This window comes from Panulirus ornatus, chromosome 56, assembly GCF_036320965.1.
Source record: "Panulirus ornatus isolate Po-2019 chromosome 56, ASM3632096v1, whole genome shotgun sequence".
Lineage (NCBI taxonomy): Eukaryota > Metazoa > Arthropoda > Malacostraca > Decapoda > Palinuridae > Panulirus > Panulirus ornatus.
The window spans coordinates 21,398,567-21,419,814 of NC_092279.1; the positions used below are offsets into that span (position 1 = coordinate 21,398,567).

Sequence of the window (21,248 nt, forward strand, 5' to 3'; positions counted from 1 at the left end):
AGATAGATAGGTTAAATGATATAATAGTCCCAGCAGTGCTGTATATGTATGGAAGATGGTGGATATGTTGGATATGAAAAATATACATTGTTGAGGACAGTACTGTATATGGTGGGAGGAGGGGGTATAGTTGGGATTAAAGTAATGATGGTGGATAGATAGATAGCTTGTTGCATATTCAGAAACTCATTGCTAGCTTTGGAAGTTCATAAAGCCATGTTAGATGTTATTATAATTTTTTTGTGCATGAAAAAAAGAATATTTAGCTTATTATGTGCATGGGAGATGAGGTAATTATTTGTTATTTTCACAAAACATTGTGTATAGTGTAATTTTCATCTTGACATATATTACAAAAGATGGAACACTTCATACCGGAAGGATTGATTGTTATTTCAAGGTACCTATGTTTTTACAATATATAATTACTCCAGGACCAATTTCTCTGAAAGATGCCTTTCTTCATTTGTTCCTGGCACTACGTCAGTAATGCTGGAAATGGTGAACAAGTTTGTTTTATATATATATATATATATATATATATATATATATATATATATATATATATATATATATATATATATATATATATATGGTTGCGAGGCGTGGGCTATAGATAGAGTTGTGTGGAGGAGGGTGGATGTGCTGGAAATGAGATGTTTGAGGAGAATGTGTGGTGTGAGGTGGTTTGATCAAGTAAGTAACGTAAGGGTAAGAGAGATGTGTGGAAATCAAAAGAGCGTGGTTGAGAGAGCAGAAGAGGGTGTTTTGAAATGGTTTGGGCACATGGAGAGAATGAGTGAGGAAAGATTGACCAAGAGGATATGTGTGTCGGAGGTGGAGGGAACGAGGAGAAGTGGGAGACCAAATTGGAGGTGGAAAGATGGAGTGAAAAAGATTTTGTGTGATCGGGGCCTGAACATGCAGGAGGGTGAAAGGAGGGCAAGGAATAGAGTGAATTGGATCGATGTGGTATACGGGGTTGACGTGCTGTCAGTGGATTGAATCAGGGCATGTGAAGCGTCTGGGGTAAACCATGAAAAGCTGTGTAGGTATGTATATTTGCGTGTGTGGACGTATGTATATACATGTGTATGGGGGTGGGTTGGGCCATTTCTTTCGTCTGTTTCCTTGCGCTACCTTGCAAACGCGGGAGACAGCGACAAAGCAAAAAAAATATATATATATATATATATATATATATATATATATATATATATATATATATATATATTAAACAAAGGATGGAGTGAAAAAGATTTTGAGCCATTGCGGCTTGAACATACAGGAGGGTGAAAGGTGTGCAAGGAATAGAGTGAATTTGAATGATGTAGTATACTGGCGTCGACATGCTGTCAGTGGATTGAACCAGGGCATGTGAAGCGTCTGGGGTAAACCAGGGAAAGTTTTGTAGGGCATAGATTCATGAGAATGTAGAATTTCAATATGTGATCCCAAAAATCTTTATTTCTTAATAGTTTGTTATAATTTGTAAGAAATTATGGAAATTTCTTCACTAAGGTTCTTGCATTATCATAGCATTCATATATTTGATTTCTTGGGGACATCATTACTCATACAAAGTATCTCTGCTGTTGGCAGTCTGTGGTTGGGGAAGTGGTTGCAGCAACAGCTTATGTGGAGTTGTGTCTACGCACAGTGACTGAGCCAGAGCTGCGCAGAGTTTTTCTGGCTTTTCTTCTGACCTCCCCAAACTCTCCTGCAGTGGAGCCTCCAATCATAACAATTCTCATCTCAAGACTCCATTCACCTAATACTGTAAGTCTTAAAGGCTGATGTATTCATAGCTGTATTTTATTCATTCATAATTAACTATGATTAACTCTGGACCAATTTCTATAAAAGTGTCCTGGTGTAATTCAGGACCTTTCTCAAAAGATTCCTGAAGCCCTAGGCTGAACTACTAACAGTATCAGGATAAATGCAGACTTCTTTGGAGTGAGAAGTCCTTTGATTAGGTTGTGCTCTGAATAATACAGCCTTGCCAAAGGTGATTTTTCACTAGTGTGTAACGTCTTGCAGGCAGAACCCAGTAACACACACACATACATATTTTCCATGCTTGATCATCATTTCCTGCATTAGCACCAGGAAACAGATAAAGAAAGGCTCATCTACTCACTTATGCATATTTATACATAGGTACTACATACACATATATTCTTTTTTTTTTTTTTTCAAACTATTCGCCATTTCCCGCATCAGCAAGGTAGTGTTAAGAACAGAGGACTTGGCCCCTGAGGGAACATCTGCACCTGGCCCCCTTCTCTGTTCCTTTTTTTGGAAAATTAAAAAAAAAAAAACAAGAGGGGAGGATTTCCAGCCCCCCCCCCGCTCCCTCCCCTTTTAGTCGCCTTCTACAACATGCAGGGAATACGTGGGAAGTATTCTTTCTCCCCTATCCCCAGGGATTATACACATATATATTTTTTTTTATTTATTTTTTTTATTTTGCTTTGTCGCTGTCTCCCGCATTTGCGAGGTAGCGCAAGGAAACAGAAGAAAGAAATGGCCCAACCCACCCCCATACTCATGTATATACACACACGTCCACACACACAAACATACACACCCATACACCTCAATGTACACATATATATACACACACAGAGACATACATATATACCCATGCACACAATTCACACTGCCTGCCTTTAATCATTCCCATCGCCCATACACGCACATATACACACATTTATTTATTTATTTATTATACTTTGTCGCTGTCTCCCGCGTTTGCGAGGTAGCGCAAGGAAACAGACGAAAGAAATGGCCCAACCCCCCCCATACACATGTATATACATACGTCCACACACGCAAATATACATACCTACACAGCTTTCCATGGCTTACCCCAGACGCTTCACATGCCTTGATTCAATCCACTGACAGCACGTCAACCCCGGTATACCACATCGCTCCAATTCACTCTATTCCTTGCCCTCCTTTCACCCTCCTGCATGTTCAGGCCCCGATCACACAAAATCTTTTTCACTCCATCTTTCCACCTCCAATTTGGTCTCCCTCTTCTCCTTGTTCCCTCCACCTCCGACACATATATCCTCTTGGTCAATCTTTCCTCACTCATCCTCTCCATGTGCCCAAACCACTTCAAAACACCCTCTTCTGCTCTCTCAACCACGCTCTTTTTATTTCCACACATCTCTCTTACCCTTACGTTACTCACTCGATCAAACCACCTCACACCACACATTGTCCTCAAACATCTCATTTCCAACACATCCATCCTCCTGCGCACAACTCTATCCATAGCCCACGCCTCGCAACCATACAACATTGTTGGAACCACTATTCCTTCATACATACGCATTTTTGCTTTCTGGGATAATGTTCTCGACTTCCACATATTCTTCAAGGCCCCCAGAATTTTCGCCCCCTCCCCCACCCTATGATCCACTTCCGCTTCCATGGTTCCATCCGCTGCCAGATCCACTCCCAGATATCTAAAACACTTCACTTCCTCCAGTTTTTCTCCATTCAAACTCACCTCCCAATTGACTTGACCCTCAACCCTACTGTACCTAATAACCTTGCTCTTATTCACATTTACTCTTAACTTTCTTCTTCCACACACTTTACCAAACTCAGTCACCAGCTTCTGCAGTTTCTCACATGAATCAGCGAACAACAACTGACTCACTTCCCAAGCTCTCTCATCCCCAACAGACTTCATACTTGCCCCTCTTTCCAAAACTCTTGCATTTACCTCCCTAACACATACATATACACACATACATATACATATTCATAATTACTGTCCCCATCCATTCCCATCGCCACCCCGCCACACAGGAAATAGCATCCCCCTCTCCCACCAGCGCCAGGAAAAGACAAAAAGGCCACATTCGTTCACACTCAGTCCCCAGCTGTCATGCACAACGCATCGAAACCACAGCTCCCCCTCCACACCCAGGCCCCACACACCCCTCCATGGCTCAACCCAGACGCCCCACATGCCCTGGTTCAATCCATTGACAGCACGTCGACCCCGGCACACCACATCATTCCAATTCACCCTAATCCCCGCACGCCCCCCACCCCCCCCGTATGCCCAGGACCCGACCGCCCAAAACCCCATATATATATATATATATATATGTATGTATATTATCCCTGGGGATGGGGAGAAAGATTACTTCCCACTTATTCCCTGCCTGTCTTAAAAGGCAACTAAAAGGGAAGGAAGTTGGGGGGCTAGAAATCCTTCCCTCCAGTTTTTACTTTTCCAAAAGAAGGAACTGAGAAGGGGGCCAAGTGAGGAATTTTCCTCTAAGGCTCACTCCTTTGTCCTTGATGCTACCTTGCTAACACAGGAAATGGCGAAAGTGTATGAAAAAATGAATATATTTATTATACTTAACCATCATTTCCCACGTCAGCGAGGTAGCGTAAGGAAGCAGGAAGATTGGCCCAGTCACTCACATACACAGACATATACATATATACACATGGTACATATTCATACATATTTGCTGTCATCCATTCCTGATACTACTCTGTGCCACAGGAAACAGGGCAGATGTATGAAAGAAAAAGAATAACAACATGAACATTCTCTTACTCTCCCCCACACCTAATTGCTGCCCCGTGTCAGCAAGATAGCACCAGGAAACAGGCGTGTTGTGTTGTAGAAGGTGGCTGGTGTGTGTGTGTGTGCTGGAGGAAATGGAATGAGTATATTGAAGGATTGTTAAATATGTTTTATGACAGGGTGGCAGATGTAGGATGTTTGGGTTGGGAAGTTATGGAAAGTGGTTTGGCAAAGAGAGAAGAGGTTGCACAATCCTTGCATAAGATGAAATGTGACAGGATGGTTGGATTGGATAATATGTAGTTGAATTTCTTTAGAAAGGGATTACTTTCATTTAAGGCTCCAGTCATGGACAAAGGTCCACATCGAGGTTAGGCCTAATTGAAATATGGAGAGGTTGATGAAAGGGAGTTTGCGAATTTTGGAGGAAGTGAAAAAACCTGTATTTTAGACGTTAAGATTTTTAATGTATTCATGGATCATGGTGGGGTCCCTGAGGATTGGTGGAATGCATGTATAGTGCAATTGTGTAAAGTCAAAGAGGACAAAGGTGAGTGTTTTAACTACTGAGGTTTAAGTTTGTTGAGTGTTCCTTGTAAGTTGTATGGTGATTGAGAGGGTGAAGGTATGTACAGAGCATCAGATCAGGGAGGAACAGTGTTGTTTCAGGAGTGGTAGATGATGTGTGGAGCAGGAGTTTGCTTTGGAGAAATACTTAGAGAAACAGAGGGATTTGGATGTGGCATTTATGGATCTGGAGAAAGCATATGACCAGGTTGATAGAGATGCCATGTGGAAGTTCTTATGAACATACAGTGTGGGAGGAACATTACTAGAAGTAGCTACAAGTTTTTATTAAGAGTGTAAGCTTGTTTACATTTTGGAAGAGGGGAGTGAGTGGTCCCAGGTGATGCTGGTCTGCAGTAGGGGTGTGTGTTACCATGGCTGTTTAATCTGCTTATGGATGGGGTGGTGAGGGAGATAGATGCAAAGGTATTGGAGAGAGAGGGGCAAGTATGTGGTCTGGAGGTAGTAAAGAGGGCCTGGGAAGTGAGTTAGTAATTGTTTGCTGATGACATAGTATTGGTGGCAAATTAAAGTGAGAAACTGCAGAAGTTGGTGACTGAATTTAGAATGTGTGAAAAGAGGAAGTTGAAAGTAAATGTGGATAAAAGCTTGCTTAATTTCATGTTATGTTCCTTGGTAGCTTTATCTCCTCGTCTCTTGGAGAACTGATCACTATTCGTCATTGATCTACTTAAAAATCTTAAAAGGTGTAATCGGTGCATCTCTCTTCCAAGGTAGGCAAATTTAAAGCCTCTACTCTTTTCCTGGAAAAGTAGCCGTCTTTGTTTCGTTCCTCTAGACCTTGTCTGTTAGCTCTTTTTGCAAACTTGAGAAGCATGATGCTGTGTATGATAATTATTTCCTTATCCCTATGTTTGAAAGCTAAATATTTCGATATTCATACTCTTGAAAGCTATTCTGGTATTTGCAAGAAGACAGTGTGTATTACCAAATTCACCTTTACAAGGTTACTCTGCAAGTGAAAAGTCACCTTTGATGAAGTTGTATCATTAGGAGTGCATTCTCATCAAAGAATTCTCACTCCAAAGGAGTCTGTCGTTTCCATGTTACTGGAAGTAGTGAAGCCATGGATGTGCAGAAGTACTTTGAAAGAGGCCCTGGGCAACACCAAGACCCTTTCTGAGAAAGGGGTTAAGGGGTAGTCATTGATTATTTAGATATAGTTTTTCTCGTACATATTTGCTGTTTCCTATGCTTGAAATTGAGACATGGCAGTTTGAGTATACAAAAGCTCTTCAATTTACGATGAGGTTACATTCAGAGAAACTCATTGCAAGTTGAAAATATTGTATATCAAAAATACATTTAATACAGTGCATCTAATCTAATGAACATCATAGCTTAGCCTAGTCTACCTTGGACATTCTCAGAACACTTGCATGACTCTACAGTTGGACAGAATCATCTAACACAAAGCCTATTTATAAAATAGTGTTGAATATCTCACCATCGTAAAGTTGAAAAATTGTAAGTCAAACCATTGTAAATCATGGGTCATCTATAGATATATCTTTTGATTTTAATTGTTATATAGAGGACATATGGAAGTTTTTTATGTTTTTCTTATTTCTTTACAGCAACTTTGTCTAGTTACGTTGAGTCTGTTCTGGACCTTGGTTGAGCTGAATTGTGAAGACTTAATGATAGCTCTTGTGTTTCAATACCTCACTCCATGTACGCACGTGATGCTTTCTCAACGCTCCTGCCTTACTCAGCCTCCTGATCCAGCAGCCAAGTCCTCCCTCAAGCTTGTACATCTCATCCCTGCTGCATGTCAGGTTAGAAAACCTCAGTCACACCATATTTGGTATTTTTATTATTAATTGAATAATTTCCCTTTCTCAAAAATCATGATTCTTTCCTCTACAGTTATTTGTGAATCTACTAACAGCATTATTGATATACTTACAATATTTAGAATGGAAAGATATGATGGTATGATATATTGAAGTGTATATATGAATGTTCATATTATAGTGTTCTTTGTTGTACAAACTTTAGATGATTTGGTTGTTTGAGTATTATCATAATTCATTTTCTTACAGACTGAGAATTCTCACAAGGTGCAAGAAGCTGTAGAATCTTCACATGCACATCATATATCATGCACACCACAGACATCACCGACTACCTTAACTGTGCCACGACATCAACGATCTTTATCCAATGCATCTACTTGCTCATCGGAAAGTGACTCAATATTTTTAGAGCAACCAACAGCCTATTCAGATTACCTCCAAGAAGCTCAGATGAGAATAGCAGCTTGTTCTGCTGCTTGTGCTTGCTGGGCTTGGAGATATGATGGCCTTGAACCCACACCCACCCAAGCTGTAGGGATGCTGGATGCTGCTCGAATTAGCCCTCCTTTGCTGTATCCCAAGTCGCGTGCTTACTCAGATCCAGTACCTGTTCAGAGTTCAGAGTTACCACAAGTTGAAAATAAAATTCGTAGCTCCAGTTTACCTTCAAGTGATAGAACTAGTAAAAGTGAAATAAGACCTATGCTTAATGGTGTATGTGATATTGAAAATAGTTTGACCAGAACAGCACAGCCTGGGAGTTTAGGAGGGAGAGGAGAGAGGGTAGTTAGTCAAGGTGGTGAAGAAGAGAACCTTGACTCTCTTGGGAAAACTAGTAGTGGCTATGAAAGCTTTGATATTAGAGCATCAAGGGATTCCTCTCCAGTCAATAGTTCTGATGGATCACCAAGAAATCAAGTAGTTCGTCAAGGGCCGTCCACTGTGGTTGAAGGGTCATCACAGACCATGTCTGGTGAGACTGGGCCTAGAGAAGAATTGGGGTCTGCCATGGCTTCTGAAGACCAGGAATTTATTGACTTCTTGGAGAGATCAACAACTCCAACTGAGCTTTCGGGACTTGAGGAAACTTACTGTGAAATTGATCAAGCTTTTAGTATTCTAAAGATTTATGATGTGAGCTCTTGCAAGGCCTCTAATAAGGTAAGATGAATTTGTTGTATCAAAGGTACCTCTTGTTTTATCTAGAGAGACATTATAAGATACATGAATTAATGCAAGTGGAAAGTGTTTTCCAGTTAGGAACTTATTTTGTAGTCTTTCCTGTATTGCAGCATGTAATTATCTGTTTGTATAGTACAGGGAAAGAGTTGTACTCTTAAAAGGCCCCATCTCTGGAATGGTATCTTCTATATCAGTAATGCAACTAAATTAAAAAGCATTAGAGCTACATGTGTGAATGTATAATTTCCTCAGTTCCACGTAACTTTTTACTTAAATAAGATTGTATATACATAAATAAGGCAAAACATTTGAAGTTTCCTATGTTAGTGACAAGAGCATTTTCAGAATGAACCTGCTTCAGTTGAAGGCTTAGCTGCCTTATGAGATAAAGTTGCATCGTCATGTAGTTTTTCTTGATTTCATCTAATATTGTAAAGAGAAAAGAGGCTTGGTTTAGGTAACTTTTTACCTAAATGAGATTTTATATGCATAAATAAGGCAAAACATTTGAAGTTTCCCATGTTAGTGACGAGAGCATTTTCAGAATGAACCTGCTTCAGTTGAAGGCTTAGCTGCCTTATGAGATAAAGTTGCATCATCATGTAACTTTTCTTGATTTCATCTAATATTTTAAAGAGAAGAGAGGCTTGGTTGTCCCTAGGTATAGTCAAAAACCTTGAAATCCACACTTCCTAAGGAAATTATTTAGATGATTAATTAACTGCTCATTTCCATAGTAATACTAAGTTAAAGTATGTTTTCCCTTGGGTGCCTGTCACCCCTCATAACTACTAGGATTACAAAGCGAGAAACTTAGGAACAAATGTTACGTGATTCCTTCCATGTGAACGTGGACTAAGCATGAGATGCTGGGTATGTGGGTGCTGGCATCCCTCTTCCTTATGTAATTGTGGTAAAATAACTTTTGAGTCATATATTTCTGTATATCACTCATGTTATTCTTCATTATTTCCTTACAGTTTGTTGAATATAAGTGTTCCCTCGTTATCACTGAGGTCATTCAAGAATCTGTTTATTTTCTGTGGAATTACCAAGTACACCTGACCTGCAAATCATGGACCATGCCCCTATAATGGAGGTTAAAGGGGTACTGAGGAAAGCAAATTTTTTTCCCTTGCCTGCCTGTTGATGGGAAAGACCACTGTAGGCTACCAGTGCTGAAATGATTCTGATTGATATTTAGAGAGAAGCAGAAAAGTTAGAACATCTCTTATGTTGGCTGGTGATCCCGTATAGCACATCAGTTGATGTGGACAGCCATTTAAGGATTAGGTAATTAGAATGTATATGTTACCACATATACACACACATCTTCTAGAATGTATATGTTACCACATATACACACACATCTTCTAGAATGTATATGTTACCACATATACACACAAATCTCCTGAATATTGTAGAAGACGTTAAGCCATTCCCTTTGGAATGTAGCAACAGCACCTCCAAGAACAACTTGCATTGACTTTGGGGTGTACCTTAGCAGCACCCTCTCAAATTTTGTGCCTGAGGTGTAGATTAGAAGAAAGTTGGTGACATAAAGAGATAGCAAACACTTCAAACTAATGCACAAAATTGAGCCATTTGATTATTGAGTATACAAGTCAGTAATCTTTAGAATGCTGGAGAAGAGTGTAGTGTATCCACTCGCTGTCAGACCATCTTTATGCCTCTGCTAGCATGTCTAAAACCTGTGACAAAAATTCTATAAGAAGTCTTGATATCCTGATGAACTCAGTGCACTAGAAAGTCAAGCAGATGAGATTGACAGCGCTGAAATTGATCGTCGAAGTTTTTCACATAGATGATGAAAATGGATGTATGTAATGAAAAAAATGTTGAACTCAAACTAATACTTTGGAGAAAGCAGATAAACAAACAAACAGCTGAGCATTGCAGGTCCTCCTGGCATTACCAGAAGAAGGTGTACAGTATTTATAGAATAGTTTTAACCTTTTCCTTTATTTCTTCAGACAGATATACTTTTTCTCTATGGAGACATTCTTTCAGTATGGTACAAAACTACTAGACAGACAACTAGGACAACTAAGTACAATCATTGTAAGACAATGTGGAAAGATCTCTTCATCGTTCAAATATGTATTGATGGTAAAATGTATTTAAAGTAAAACAGATTTTCAGACAAATTGATTTTGCTATGGCAAAGACTAAAAGAACACAAATGTAAATGTGTATTAAAAATAAAAGAAGATGTGGAAAGGGAAAACTAAGAGGTATACTCATGTACTGGGTACTGCTGATGGGAATTTCTCTTCATACACAAGCAAGTTTTGATCCAGGAAGATGGTTGGGGAAGCTATTGGAAAGCACACACATATATGTTTTCCATACTTGATTGCCTTTTCCTGCATTAGTGAGGTAATACCAGGAAACATACGAAGAATGACACATCCACACACACATACATGTATGTATATATACATACATACATACATACATACATACATACATACACACACACATACACAAGCATATATTCAGACTTGCTGGCTGTTATCCATTCAAGTGAGAAATGGCAGAAGTTGGTGAATGAGTTTGGTTGTTTAGAAAAGGAGGAAGTTTAGAATTAGTCTGGATAAAAGTAAGGTTATGAGGTTTAGCAGGGAGATTAGGCTTTTTGTTTGAGTATGAGTTAAATGGAAAGAACGTGCAGGAAGTGGGGTGTTTTAGATTCCTGGGATGAGTATGAGTTAAATGGAAAGAACCTGCTGGAAGTGGGGTGTTTTAGATTCCTGGGAGTGAACATGGCAGATGATGGAACTATATTAACTGCTCTATTGGTTGGGTAAAGGAACAGATGTTCTAGGTGTTTTTAGGAATGTTTGGAAAGGGAGGTAATTGTTTGAGAATGCAAAGATGGTTGTGTTTGTGCTTATGATAATACTAACAGTACCATATGGGTGCAAGTTTTAGGCCCTAAAGAATGGAAGAAGGCAGATGTGTTGGAAATGAAATGCCTGGGGACAGTATGTGAGGAGGGTTAATCATTTAAGGAATAATGGTGTAATAGAAAAGTGTGGTAACAGTAGTAAGTTGAGTTTGAGTGAGCTAAAGATAGCATGCTGGAATATTTTGGATCTATCAGTAGGTTGAGTTAAGAGAGACAGACAAAAATGTCAGAAGTGAAGAGAGCAAGAAGAAATGTGAGACAGAGAAGGAGATCGAAGGATGGAGTGAAAGAGGCTATGAGATATCAGGGCCTGAATATACAGGAGGTAGATAGGGTGCATAAGTTAGAGAGCATTGGAATGTTGTAAACAGGGGGTAACTTGCATTCATTGGGATGAACCTGGGCATATGCAATTGTCATGGGAAACCATGGAAAAGTCTGTGGATCTTGGCTGTGGATTGGGTACTTTGGGTTTGGTTCATTATTTGTGACAACTAGAAAGTGGATGTGAACTAATGAAGTTCTTCATCTGTTCCTGACACTACCTCACTAGTGCTAAAGTGGTGACCAAAAACGAAAAAATGAAAAGATTTAGAGTGATATTTGTCACCTGTGTTTTGTAGGGATGTGATAGGGATTACTTTCTCAAGAATTTTATTGTTTTTCCAAGCGGATTAGGGAGAAATAATTCTCTAATTCATTTCCTTTGCTTTTCATGAAAGTTGACCAAAAGGAGAGCAAATGGGGTGGCTGGAAGTCCTCCTTTGTTGTAATCTGGCTTTGAAAAAGCAGGAACAAAGGAAGGATCTAAGGGAGGATATTTTCTGAAGGTTATCTGTTCTGAATGCTACCACACTAAAGTGGGAAACAGCAAACTGTTTTAGAATAATACTGATCTTATTACTGTCGTAGTCTTTTTTTGTTTTATTTTATTTATGTGTTGTACTGCCACCACCTAAGTAGGTAATGCTGTTTGAGTGTTGGGAGGGATATTGATGGTTGCACTCTCTGGGTCTACAGTAGATATTGCATTCCCCTCCCAGGCCTAGGTTGCTCTTGTTTCATGTCTCATTTTCATTTCAGTTCCACAAGTGCAGCACTTACTGTCTGTCTCAAGTAACATTTGACAGCCTGCATTGTACTATATTCTTTATATCAGATTTTTAAGCTTACTAATTCTCAAAACTGTAAGGAAATATCTGTAGATCACGTTTCTGTGACTTGAATTGTTGGCACTAGTTGAGGAAGGCAAAATGGTTCTTGGGGGTCTTTTTGATTGTCATGAAATGACCAGATCTCACCCCTCAAGTATCAATACTGCTCCTGGACCTTGCTCTTTCTCTTTCCACTTATGCAGTATTTGCAGCTTTGAATCGAGCCTCTTTTATGAACATCATATGTCTGCTTGTTTACCTAAGCATCCCTCTGAAATCCAGATGTCCAAGGCTGCTTCCCTTTCATTTATCAGATCTCCTATTCTGTTACTTACCACCATTTCTGCTCCAATGTTGTGCCCCTTGCTATACAAAAGTACTTAATGCTTGCGTCATAAAACTTGAGTCACTCAACTTTGGTACCACTTTGCTCAAAATTTCTGTGCCGTCTGCAATTTTTGGGTTTTCTTTATTTTCCCCAGTTTCTCCAGATGTATCCAGCTCTTTGGCCATTTGACTATCTTCACATCCATGCACTGAAATCTTCTCCATAGGGGATTTTAATGTACACAACAATAAACAAAATTGGTTCCAGATAAACCTAAGAATGTCAACCATATATGTAATATTCATGGTGGCAGAAAACAGTATTATTGTGAAATGAACAGTATGTTTTATGGGTACTGTGTGTTCACCCTGCCTTATGGCAAAATCATGTTTTAGATTCTTGGAGAGAGGTAGGTATATTTTCTCTGGAAGTTGTCACCTCACTTCAGACTGGTATGAGCTGTTTTGGATAGGATGTTTTATGTAATTAGAAACATTTGTACCTAGAAAAATGAGAATTGCATTTGTGTTGGATATAGCCAGTTATTGACGATATTCCTCAGTTTCTTTGCTGAGATCTTGAATTGCTGTTAAAGATTGGCTTAGAAATTATGTTTTATTGGAAACGTACGTGATTAGTACAAATAGATGGATTAGAATGGTTTTGAATATACATGGTATGATCAAAATAATATTTTAGATATTATTAAAGTGATGTACCTGTATATGGCTCTGATGTGCATCATATTATTTCATTAATGTACAAGTATATACATTACTATTTCTCTATGCATCTTCTTGTATGTCAGGAATGTAAGTCATAGGTTACCGGAAGAGTTCATATGAAAGTATAGTTTTGGACAATCCATATTTTATAATTATATAGAATTCAGTGCCTTCAGATGAAATGTGTTTCCAGGTTTATCATCTGGAGGTTATGGGAGAGGAGGTGGAGTGGGATGGCCCACCATGGCAGACTCATGAGTCATCTCCTTCAGAAGTAGGAGAGAAGACTTCTACTGTAGAATCACAGTCACGACCAACAATAGGTATGAACTACTTGTAACTAAAGTAGAAGCAGTTTCTTTTCATGGTATGTCTTTGGTTTTTGGATAATATTTAAGAAGCATATTAATATATAATCATCCCTGGGGATAGGGGAGAAAGAATACTTCCCACGTATTCCCTGCGTGTCGTAGAAGGCGACTAAAAGGGAAGGGAGCGGGGGGCTGGAAATCCTCCCCTCTCACTTTTTTTTTAATTTTCCAAAAGAAGGAACAGAGAAGGGGGCCAGGTGAGGATATTCCCTCAAAGGCCCAGTCCTCTGTTCTTAACGCTACCTCGCTAATGCGGGAAATGGCGAATAGTGTGAAAGAAAGAAAGAATTAATATATAATATATTAGAAATATATTTGTATATTTTAGTAAATGAAAAAATGTAAGTGCATATTTTCACTATTAGATGTATAATATTTTCATTAACTATGGCTGATTTTTTTTTATTGATATCTGTAGTGAGCCCTTTTGCTGGTCATTATAACAGGAGGATGTTGAAGGTGGTTGTAAGTAAGATAAAGTTGTAGATTCTTGATAAAGAACTGGAAGTTAGGGATGCATTTAGATAGAGGAAGTAAGATAAAGTTGTAGATTCTTGATAAAGAACTGGAAGTTAGGGATACATTTAGATAGAGGAAGAACTCCAGTCTGAATTCTTTGGGACTGAACAGTGTTCAAATTCTAGATTTTTTTTGGATTATAAAGGCCAGTCTTTTTGATGAAGTCTACCAGTTTTTAGATATAATTTTTCTTGTAAAGTATGTACACAGTTTATTCATGTCTCCTCTCTTTGCGAGTGACCTGCTTTTTGTATTAACATTTCCTGTGCAGGTGAGGTAGTGCCAGGAACAAAGAAAGAAAGGCCACATGGAGAGAATGAGTGCGGAAAGATTGACAAAGAGGAATATGTCAAAGGTAGAGGGAATGACGAGAAGCAGGAGACCAAATTGGAGGTGGAAGAATGGAGTGAAAAAGATTCCGAGTGATCAGGGCCTGAACATACCACATAACTTGTTCCATCTTTAGGCTGGATCTGATGTTTTGTCGTGGGTGGCTACTTATATACGTTTCCGGTGGATCAGGTGGAGACAGGTGGCTGCAGCTTATCAACTTAGCTGATTACTCGTTGGCTGCTGTGTTGGTTAGGCTATGTATTATTTTATGTTGGAGGCTTCAGTCAGGGAAACACTCCACATTAACGAATGAGGCATTTTTTAATCTATTCCTGGCACTACCTCATTACATGGAAATTAGTAAACAAGTATGAAAAAATTGGGAAAAATATGTTCATTTAGAAAAGTAGTTTTGTTTAGTGTCACAGATTTAAGTATCTTATCCCAACATTAACTCAGGCCAACTGATACATTGTTATGTCAATACGTTTCTGTGAATGGTTTTTTAATGCTTGATATTTCTATGATGTACCTTAAACATAGGTGAGAATGTAGGAATATATAGTTACTAAATTCTATAAAAGAGATTCTTCACAAGTTACTGTGAAAGATGTCAATGGGTTATTTAATTATGATTTTTGGTAGGTCCTTTCATGGAGGCGCTGATGTTGCGAATAGATCAGATGCTGTCATCAAGTATTCATGTCAACCTGTTGGTGACAACAGTTATTAGCCGCCTAGCATCATACCCAACACCTCTCCTGTCTTCATTGCTTCTTGATACATCCATTGTCTTCCAGCCATCTGTTCGATCATTAGTACAGGTGAGTAAATATCACGTACCAAAATATGTATTGTTCCAAATTATTATGTTATGAATTAAAACAGTCTCTTTATAGAAGTAAGCTTTGATTGTGATGAAAATAGATGTTTCTTAATAGAAAGCACTTTGCGGTGGAACTCCAATATTGTCATTGAGTTACTGAAAGGCTCTCCAAAAAATGTAAGAGGAATTAGGGTAAACGGTAAAATTAAATAAAAATGATGCTAGATCCATTTTTAAAAGGGTAGCAGACAAAGAAATTATTGAAACTTATGAAGAATCTTAATATAATTACTTGTATGTAACGTGAAGGGAAGGAGTTTTATACTTTTAGGGCTCTATCTCTTGAACATTCTCTATCATACAACTTCTTAAATTTATATATGCTGTCAGTCTTAACCATGTCCTCAGTAACTTTATTCCACTCATTCACAACTCTTGTACTATATAAGTTCTTCTTTACTGTTTTTTTTTTAACTAATAAGAAGAAAGGTCATGAGATGCAAGTGTTTTGGAAACAGCTAAGAGAGTGTCTACAGTTTTTATGCAAGAGACCAGGTGTTAGTGATGGGTGATATACTGCGAAAGTGAGTAATATTGCAGCTTAGGGTAAAGTTGGGACTCATGGGGCACTCTGTAAAGTGAATGGAAATGGTGAACAGCTTGTGGAGTTGTGTGCCGAAAAAGGACTGGTGATTGGGAATACCTGGTTTAAAAAGAGGGATACAGAAGTGAGTAGGAAAGGTGGTCAGCTGTCATTTTTGGATAACATTAATTGATAGGCAAGTAAAAGAGAGACTTTTGGATATGAATGTGGTGAGAGGGGCAGCTGGTAGGATGTCTGATCACACTGTGTAGAGGTGAGGGTGAAGAATTTTAGAGGTTTTTGGTGGGAGGTTGGCAGATTTGAAAGGATAATGATAGTTTGATGAAGTAAAGTTGCTAGTGAAAGAGAAAAGAGTTGTATAGGCAGTATTTACAAGGAAGGATTGCAGGTGATTAGATCTATAAGAGAAAGTGGAAGGAGGTCTAGAGGAAGGTGCAGGGATTGAAAAAGAGGGCAAATGAGAGTTGGGATGTGCAATTGTCAGTAAACTGTTTTTGGGAAAAGTTGTTTTGGAAGGGGGTAAATAACATGCAGAAAACAAGAGAACATATGGGAGTATCATTGAAGGGGCAAAGGGGAAGTGGTAACAGGTAGTGATGAAGTGAGTATTTTGATGGACTGTTGAATGTGGTTAATGATAGGGTGGCAGATATAGGGTGTTCGGGTCAGAGTGTTATGCAAAGTGATACAGTCATGGAGAGTGGTTTAGGGAAGATAGAAAAGTGAAAACCTTATGTAAGATGAAATATGGCAAGGTGGCTGGAGTTGAAGGTATTACAGTTGAATTTCTTAGGAAAGGGAGTGACTGTGTTGTTGACTAGTTTGTTAGGATTTTCAGCATATGTATGGATCATGGTAAGGTGCCTGAGAATTAGCAAAATGCATGCATAGTACCTTTATGTAAAAGCAAAGGGGATAAAGGTAAGTGTTCAAACTACAGAGGTATAAGTTCGTTGAGTGTACCTGGTGAATTGTATGGGAGAGAAGTGATTTTGAGGGTGAAGACGTGCATATACTGAGCATCAGAATGGGGAGGAACAGTGTGGTTTCAGAAGTTGTTATGGATGTGTGGATCAGGTGTTTACTTCAAAGAATGCATGTCCGGAATACTTAGAGAAACAAATGGATATGTCTGTTGCATTTATGGATATGGAGAAAGCTGTCATGTGTAATGCATCAAAACCACAGCCCCGTATCCACATCCAGGCCCCACAAATCTTTCAATGGTTTACCCTAGACATTTCACATGCCCTGGTTCAGTCCATTGACAGCATGTTGACCCCGGTATGCATTGTTCCAATTTGCTCTATTCCTTGCACGCCTCTCATCCTCCTGCATGTTCAGGCCCCTATTGCTCAAGATCTTTTTCCCTCCTTTATTCCACCTCCACTTTAGTCTCCTGCTTCTCCTTGTTACCTCCACCTTTGACACACATATCCTCTTTGTCAACCTTTCCTCACTCATTTGTTCCATATTTTAAGGAGTTGTCTTAGCCTTTACTTTTTCCATATGGAGGGAGAGGTATATGTTTGGCTGACATGTAATGTATGTACTATGTTTACTTGGATGGGAAAAGGAGAGATTGCACCAGGCTTTAGAGACATGAATGAGATTAGAGACTCGATTTCACTTGATGTATATTTGATAAAAGAGAACACAGTTGAAAAAGTATACTAGCATTATTTGTGTATGTTTGATAATTTATTAACCATTTTTTTTTATTTTGTACGTAGTTTTTTATGTATTTATATCATATTTATGGACTCAGCATATTGATTGAAAATATGCTGTGATGACTTTAAAGTGTGTGAAAGAAAATAAGATTTCATATAAGATGGCTGAGATGAACAGAAAGGTGTGTATGGGAAGGTTTGAAAAATGCAACATGATTTGATAAACCAATAGAAATGGGGTTTGAAAACTTACCGTGTAAGAATTTTTTTAAGAGAAATATGATGCTGTGAGGGGTCTTTGTAGATCAAAAGAAAATGTACATAAATGAGGTGGTTTGATCGAGTAAGTAACGTAAGGGTAAGAGAGATGTGTGGAAATAAAAAGAGTGTGGTTGAGAGAGCAGAAGAGGGTGTTTTGAAATGGTTTGGGCACATGGAGAGAATGAGTGAGGAAAGATTGACCAAGAGGATATATGTGTCAGAGGTGGAGGGAACGAGGAGAAGAGGGAGACCAAATTGGAGGTGGAAAGATGGAGTGAAAAGGATTTTGTGTGATCGGGGCCTGAACATGCAGGAGGGTGAAAGGAGGGCAAGGAATAGAGTGAATTGGAGCGATGTGGTATACAGGGGTTGACGTGCTGTCAGTGGATTGAATCAAGGCATGTGAAGCGTCCGGGGTAAACCATGGAAAGCTGTGTAGGTATGTATATTTGCGTGTGTGGACGTGTGTATGTACATGTGTATGGGGGGTTGGGCCATTTCTTTCGTCTGTTTCCTTGCGCTACCTCGCAAGCGCGGGAGACAGCAACGAGGTATAAAAAAAAAAAAAAAAAAAGAATTAGATATAGGAAAGCTTAGAAGTACTGTTTAGCAGTGATGAGTGGGTTTACTTGCTGGGAGACCTTGTCATGTTGAGGGTCTAATGGAATTTATTTTTCTCATAGAAACAATATCTATGTGCAGAAAAAAGTACTGAGTGTATTATTTTAGGAAAAATCTGCATGAACTATATGCTTTGTATTCAAGATATTGTTTTAGATATAGAGTGATAGACATAAGATCATGGACAAGTTTACAGAATACAGTAAAGATGTGAATAGCCTCATTAATATTCACTGATTTTATACAGGTAGTAAGTGGTCTGAAGCAGCGAATTGATGGCCTTCTTACAGCTGAAGATATAACTCTCCTGACAGAAGCTAGGAACTGGTTTATAGCACGACTGATTTTTCCACGTTACCTCTCTACCCCACGAACTCCTTCAGTTTCTTCTTCTTCAACAGACACCCCTCTTGTGAGAGGTAAAACTGGGATATGTATTTTTTCATTATACTGATTTAATTGTATTAGTAATATTTTATGGCCATTTCATAGCCCCTTTTGATGGAAAATGGATACAGACAAAAATCTTTTACAGTTGTCTATTTAATGCAATTAATTCGTCAACACCAATTGATACAGTGTTTTGATTATGGATATATTTTTTTTCATTCATACACCTGTATTCTAAATGTAGGAAATTCATTTATTCATCAGGAGCGACAATGTTCTTAAAACTACACCATTTGTCCACTGACAGTGAACAGGCTTACATAAGGTAACACTCACTTGCAGTGTAATCAGATACAGAAGGAATCCAGTAACATTTGGATGAATATATACCACATCGTTCCAATTCACTCTATTCCTTACATGTCTCTCGCCTTCCTGTATGTTCAGGCCCCAATCGCTCAAAATTTTTTTCACTCCATCCTTCCACTTCCAGTTTGGTCTCCCACTTCTTGCTCCCTCCACCTCAGACACATATATCCTCTTTGTCAACCTTTCCTCGCTCATTCTTTCCATATGTCCAGACCATTTCAGCACACCCTCTTCCTACCCTTGAATTCCCTAGAACACCTTGAATCCACCAGCCAGGACCACAAGTCATAAAGTGTGACGATATGTGTGTTTCACTGTGGTGAGATTGTAGGGTGGTTTAGGAGTAAGTGTTTTATATCTTTATGGTTGATGTTGCATAATTGGCATGAGAGGTCTTGTGACAAGTTGAATTGTTGTCTATAAAGTAAATTGGCATGAGAGGTCTTGTGACAAGTTGAATTGTTGTCTATAAAGTAAGAGTGAATGAGTGATGTCCACAAATATGATAGGTACCTGTGTCAATATTTAGCCCAAATGGCAAGAAGCATTCACTGCTTGTCTTGCTTGGTGTATTAGGCTATCTCATCTGCCACCAGCATTATGTAATTATCGATTCTTGGTTCATTTGGGACTGATTTCAACCATATGTCAAGTTTTCTTTTAAATGCTTTTGTAGTTGTTCCATGCATATCTCTCATTTCTCTTGGCTGTATTTTGGCTACATAGGGTGACAGAAGGGTGTAAGGTGGATCCAGATTTGTCAAGGGTTAAAGGAGTGTGGTTATGTGGACATTCAGTTTTGGATGAACCAGTGTTCTACTTTATTGATGAAGTGTTGCATGTTTGATTTTTCATGTATAATGTTTGGGTGCTGTGTTATGATTGTAAAGTTATCTGCATTTGAGGAGACTTTCACATTGTGTTCGTTTGATCCTGGCACTACTGTGATGCACAGAAAACAGTGAACGAGTATGAAAAGACAGATATGATAAATGTGTTACTGGGCTTTGCTTCAAAGTATTTATATCATGAGTGAAAAATTATCTTCGGCAAGGTTGAATTATTTTCAGTGTACAAATAGGAACACAGCTTCATCAAGGAACTTCTCACTCCAGGTGGAGTCTGTCATTACTCTGCACCTTCTTGGAGTGTTGCCTTAAAGCTGTGGAATCCAGTAAGAGGGGTTCTAGGGGTGTATAATGGAATATTGTTTTCATACTTCTTAGCTGTTTCCTGTATTGTTCAAGTGGCACCATAGCATGATGAATGGCTTCATTTGCTCGCATCCAAGTATCAAGCTGTCATGTATAGTGCACTGAAACCGGGTCCCCCATTCACACCCTAGCCTCACATTCTTTGGTTTCTACTTGACCACTTCATTTTCCCTGGTTCAGTCCATTGACTACACATTGACCCTTTCATGCCACATCACTCCTCATTCTATCCCACGCAAGTCTCACCTTAATATTCAGGCCCAACATCCCCCATCTTCTTTTTGGCCTCCTCCTTTCCTTTAATTTGTTCACTTAGTCATTCTCTTTGTTCTTCTTTTCCATTTGTCCATACCACTTCAGCACATGGTTTTACTGGATTCTACCTGCTTGAGGCTACACCACATGTGAAAAGTCACCTATGATGAAGCTGTACCATTATCATTTTAAGAAACAGAGTACAGTCTTATCAAAGCCTTTCTCATTTCAAAGGAGTCCAACCTGTCCTTGCTGCTGCATGTAGCACTGCCTTGGATTGCAGGAGCCTGTGGGAAAGGGGTCATAGGTAACACTAGAAAGGAGTCTTTTGGTGTTTATGAATAAATGAATATAACTTAAGTACACCTTGGTGAATTTTCTGTCGGTATATTGGTGAGAAATGAAATGGTAAGCTGTATTTTTTTTATACTTTCTCAAAACAGTTCTCTTTTCTAGGTTCTTGTGTTGTTTGAATTGATAATTATCTACGTATTCATTAAAGAAATTGCTGAAAAAGCAGGAATTCTTACC

At 38.8% G+C, this 21,248-nt stretch overlaps 1 protein-coding gene across 4 annotated transcripts in view; it reads left to right on the plus strand.

The window, feature by feature from the left end:
* LOC139766005 (FHF complex subunit HOOK-interacting protein 1B-like) overlaps positions 1 to 21,248 on the plus strand; it is a 61,234-nt gene that overhangs the window by 34,514 nt on the left and 5,472 nt on the right. For all 4 annotated transcript variants that reach the window (XM_071694057.1, XM_071694058.1, XM_071694055.1 and 1 more), the window contains 6 exons: positions 1,603 to 1,779; positions 6,739 to 6,939; positions 7,207 to 8,121; positions 13,475 to 13,604; positions 15,150 to 15,328; positions 18,737 to 18,908. In XM_071694057.1, coding sequence (XP_071550158.1) covers positions 1,603 to 1,779; positions 6,739 to 6,939; positions 7,207 to 8,121; positions 13,475 to 13,604; positions 15,150 to 15,328; positions 18,737 to 18,908 — 1,774 coding nt within the window. The remainder of the gene's footprint in view (positions 1 to 1,602; positions 1,780 to 6,738; positions 6,940 to 7,206; positions 8,122 to 13,474; positions 13,605 to 15,149; positions 15,329 to 18,736; positions 18,909 to 21,248) is intronic.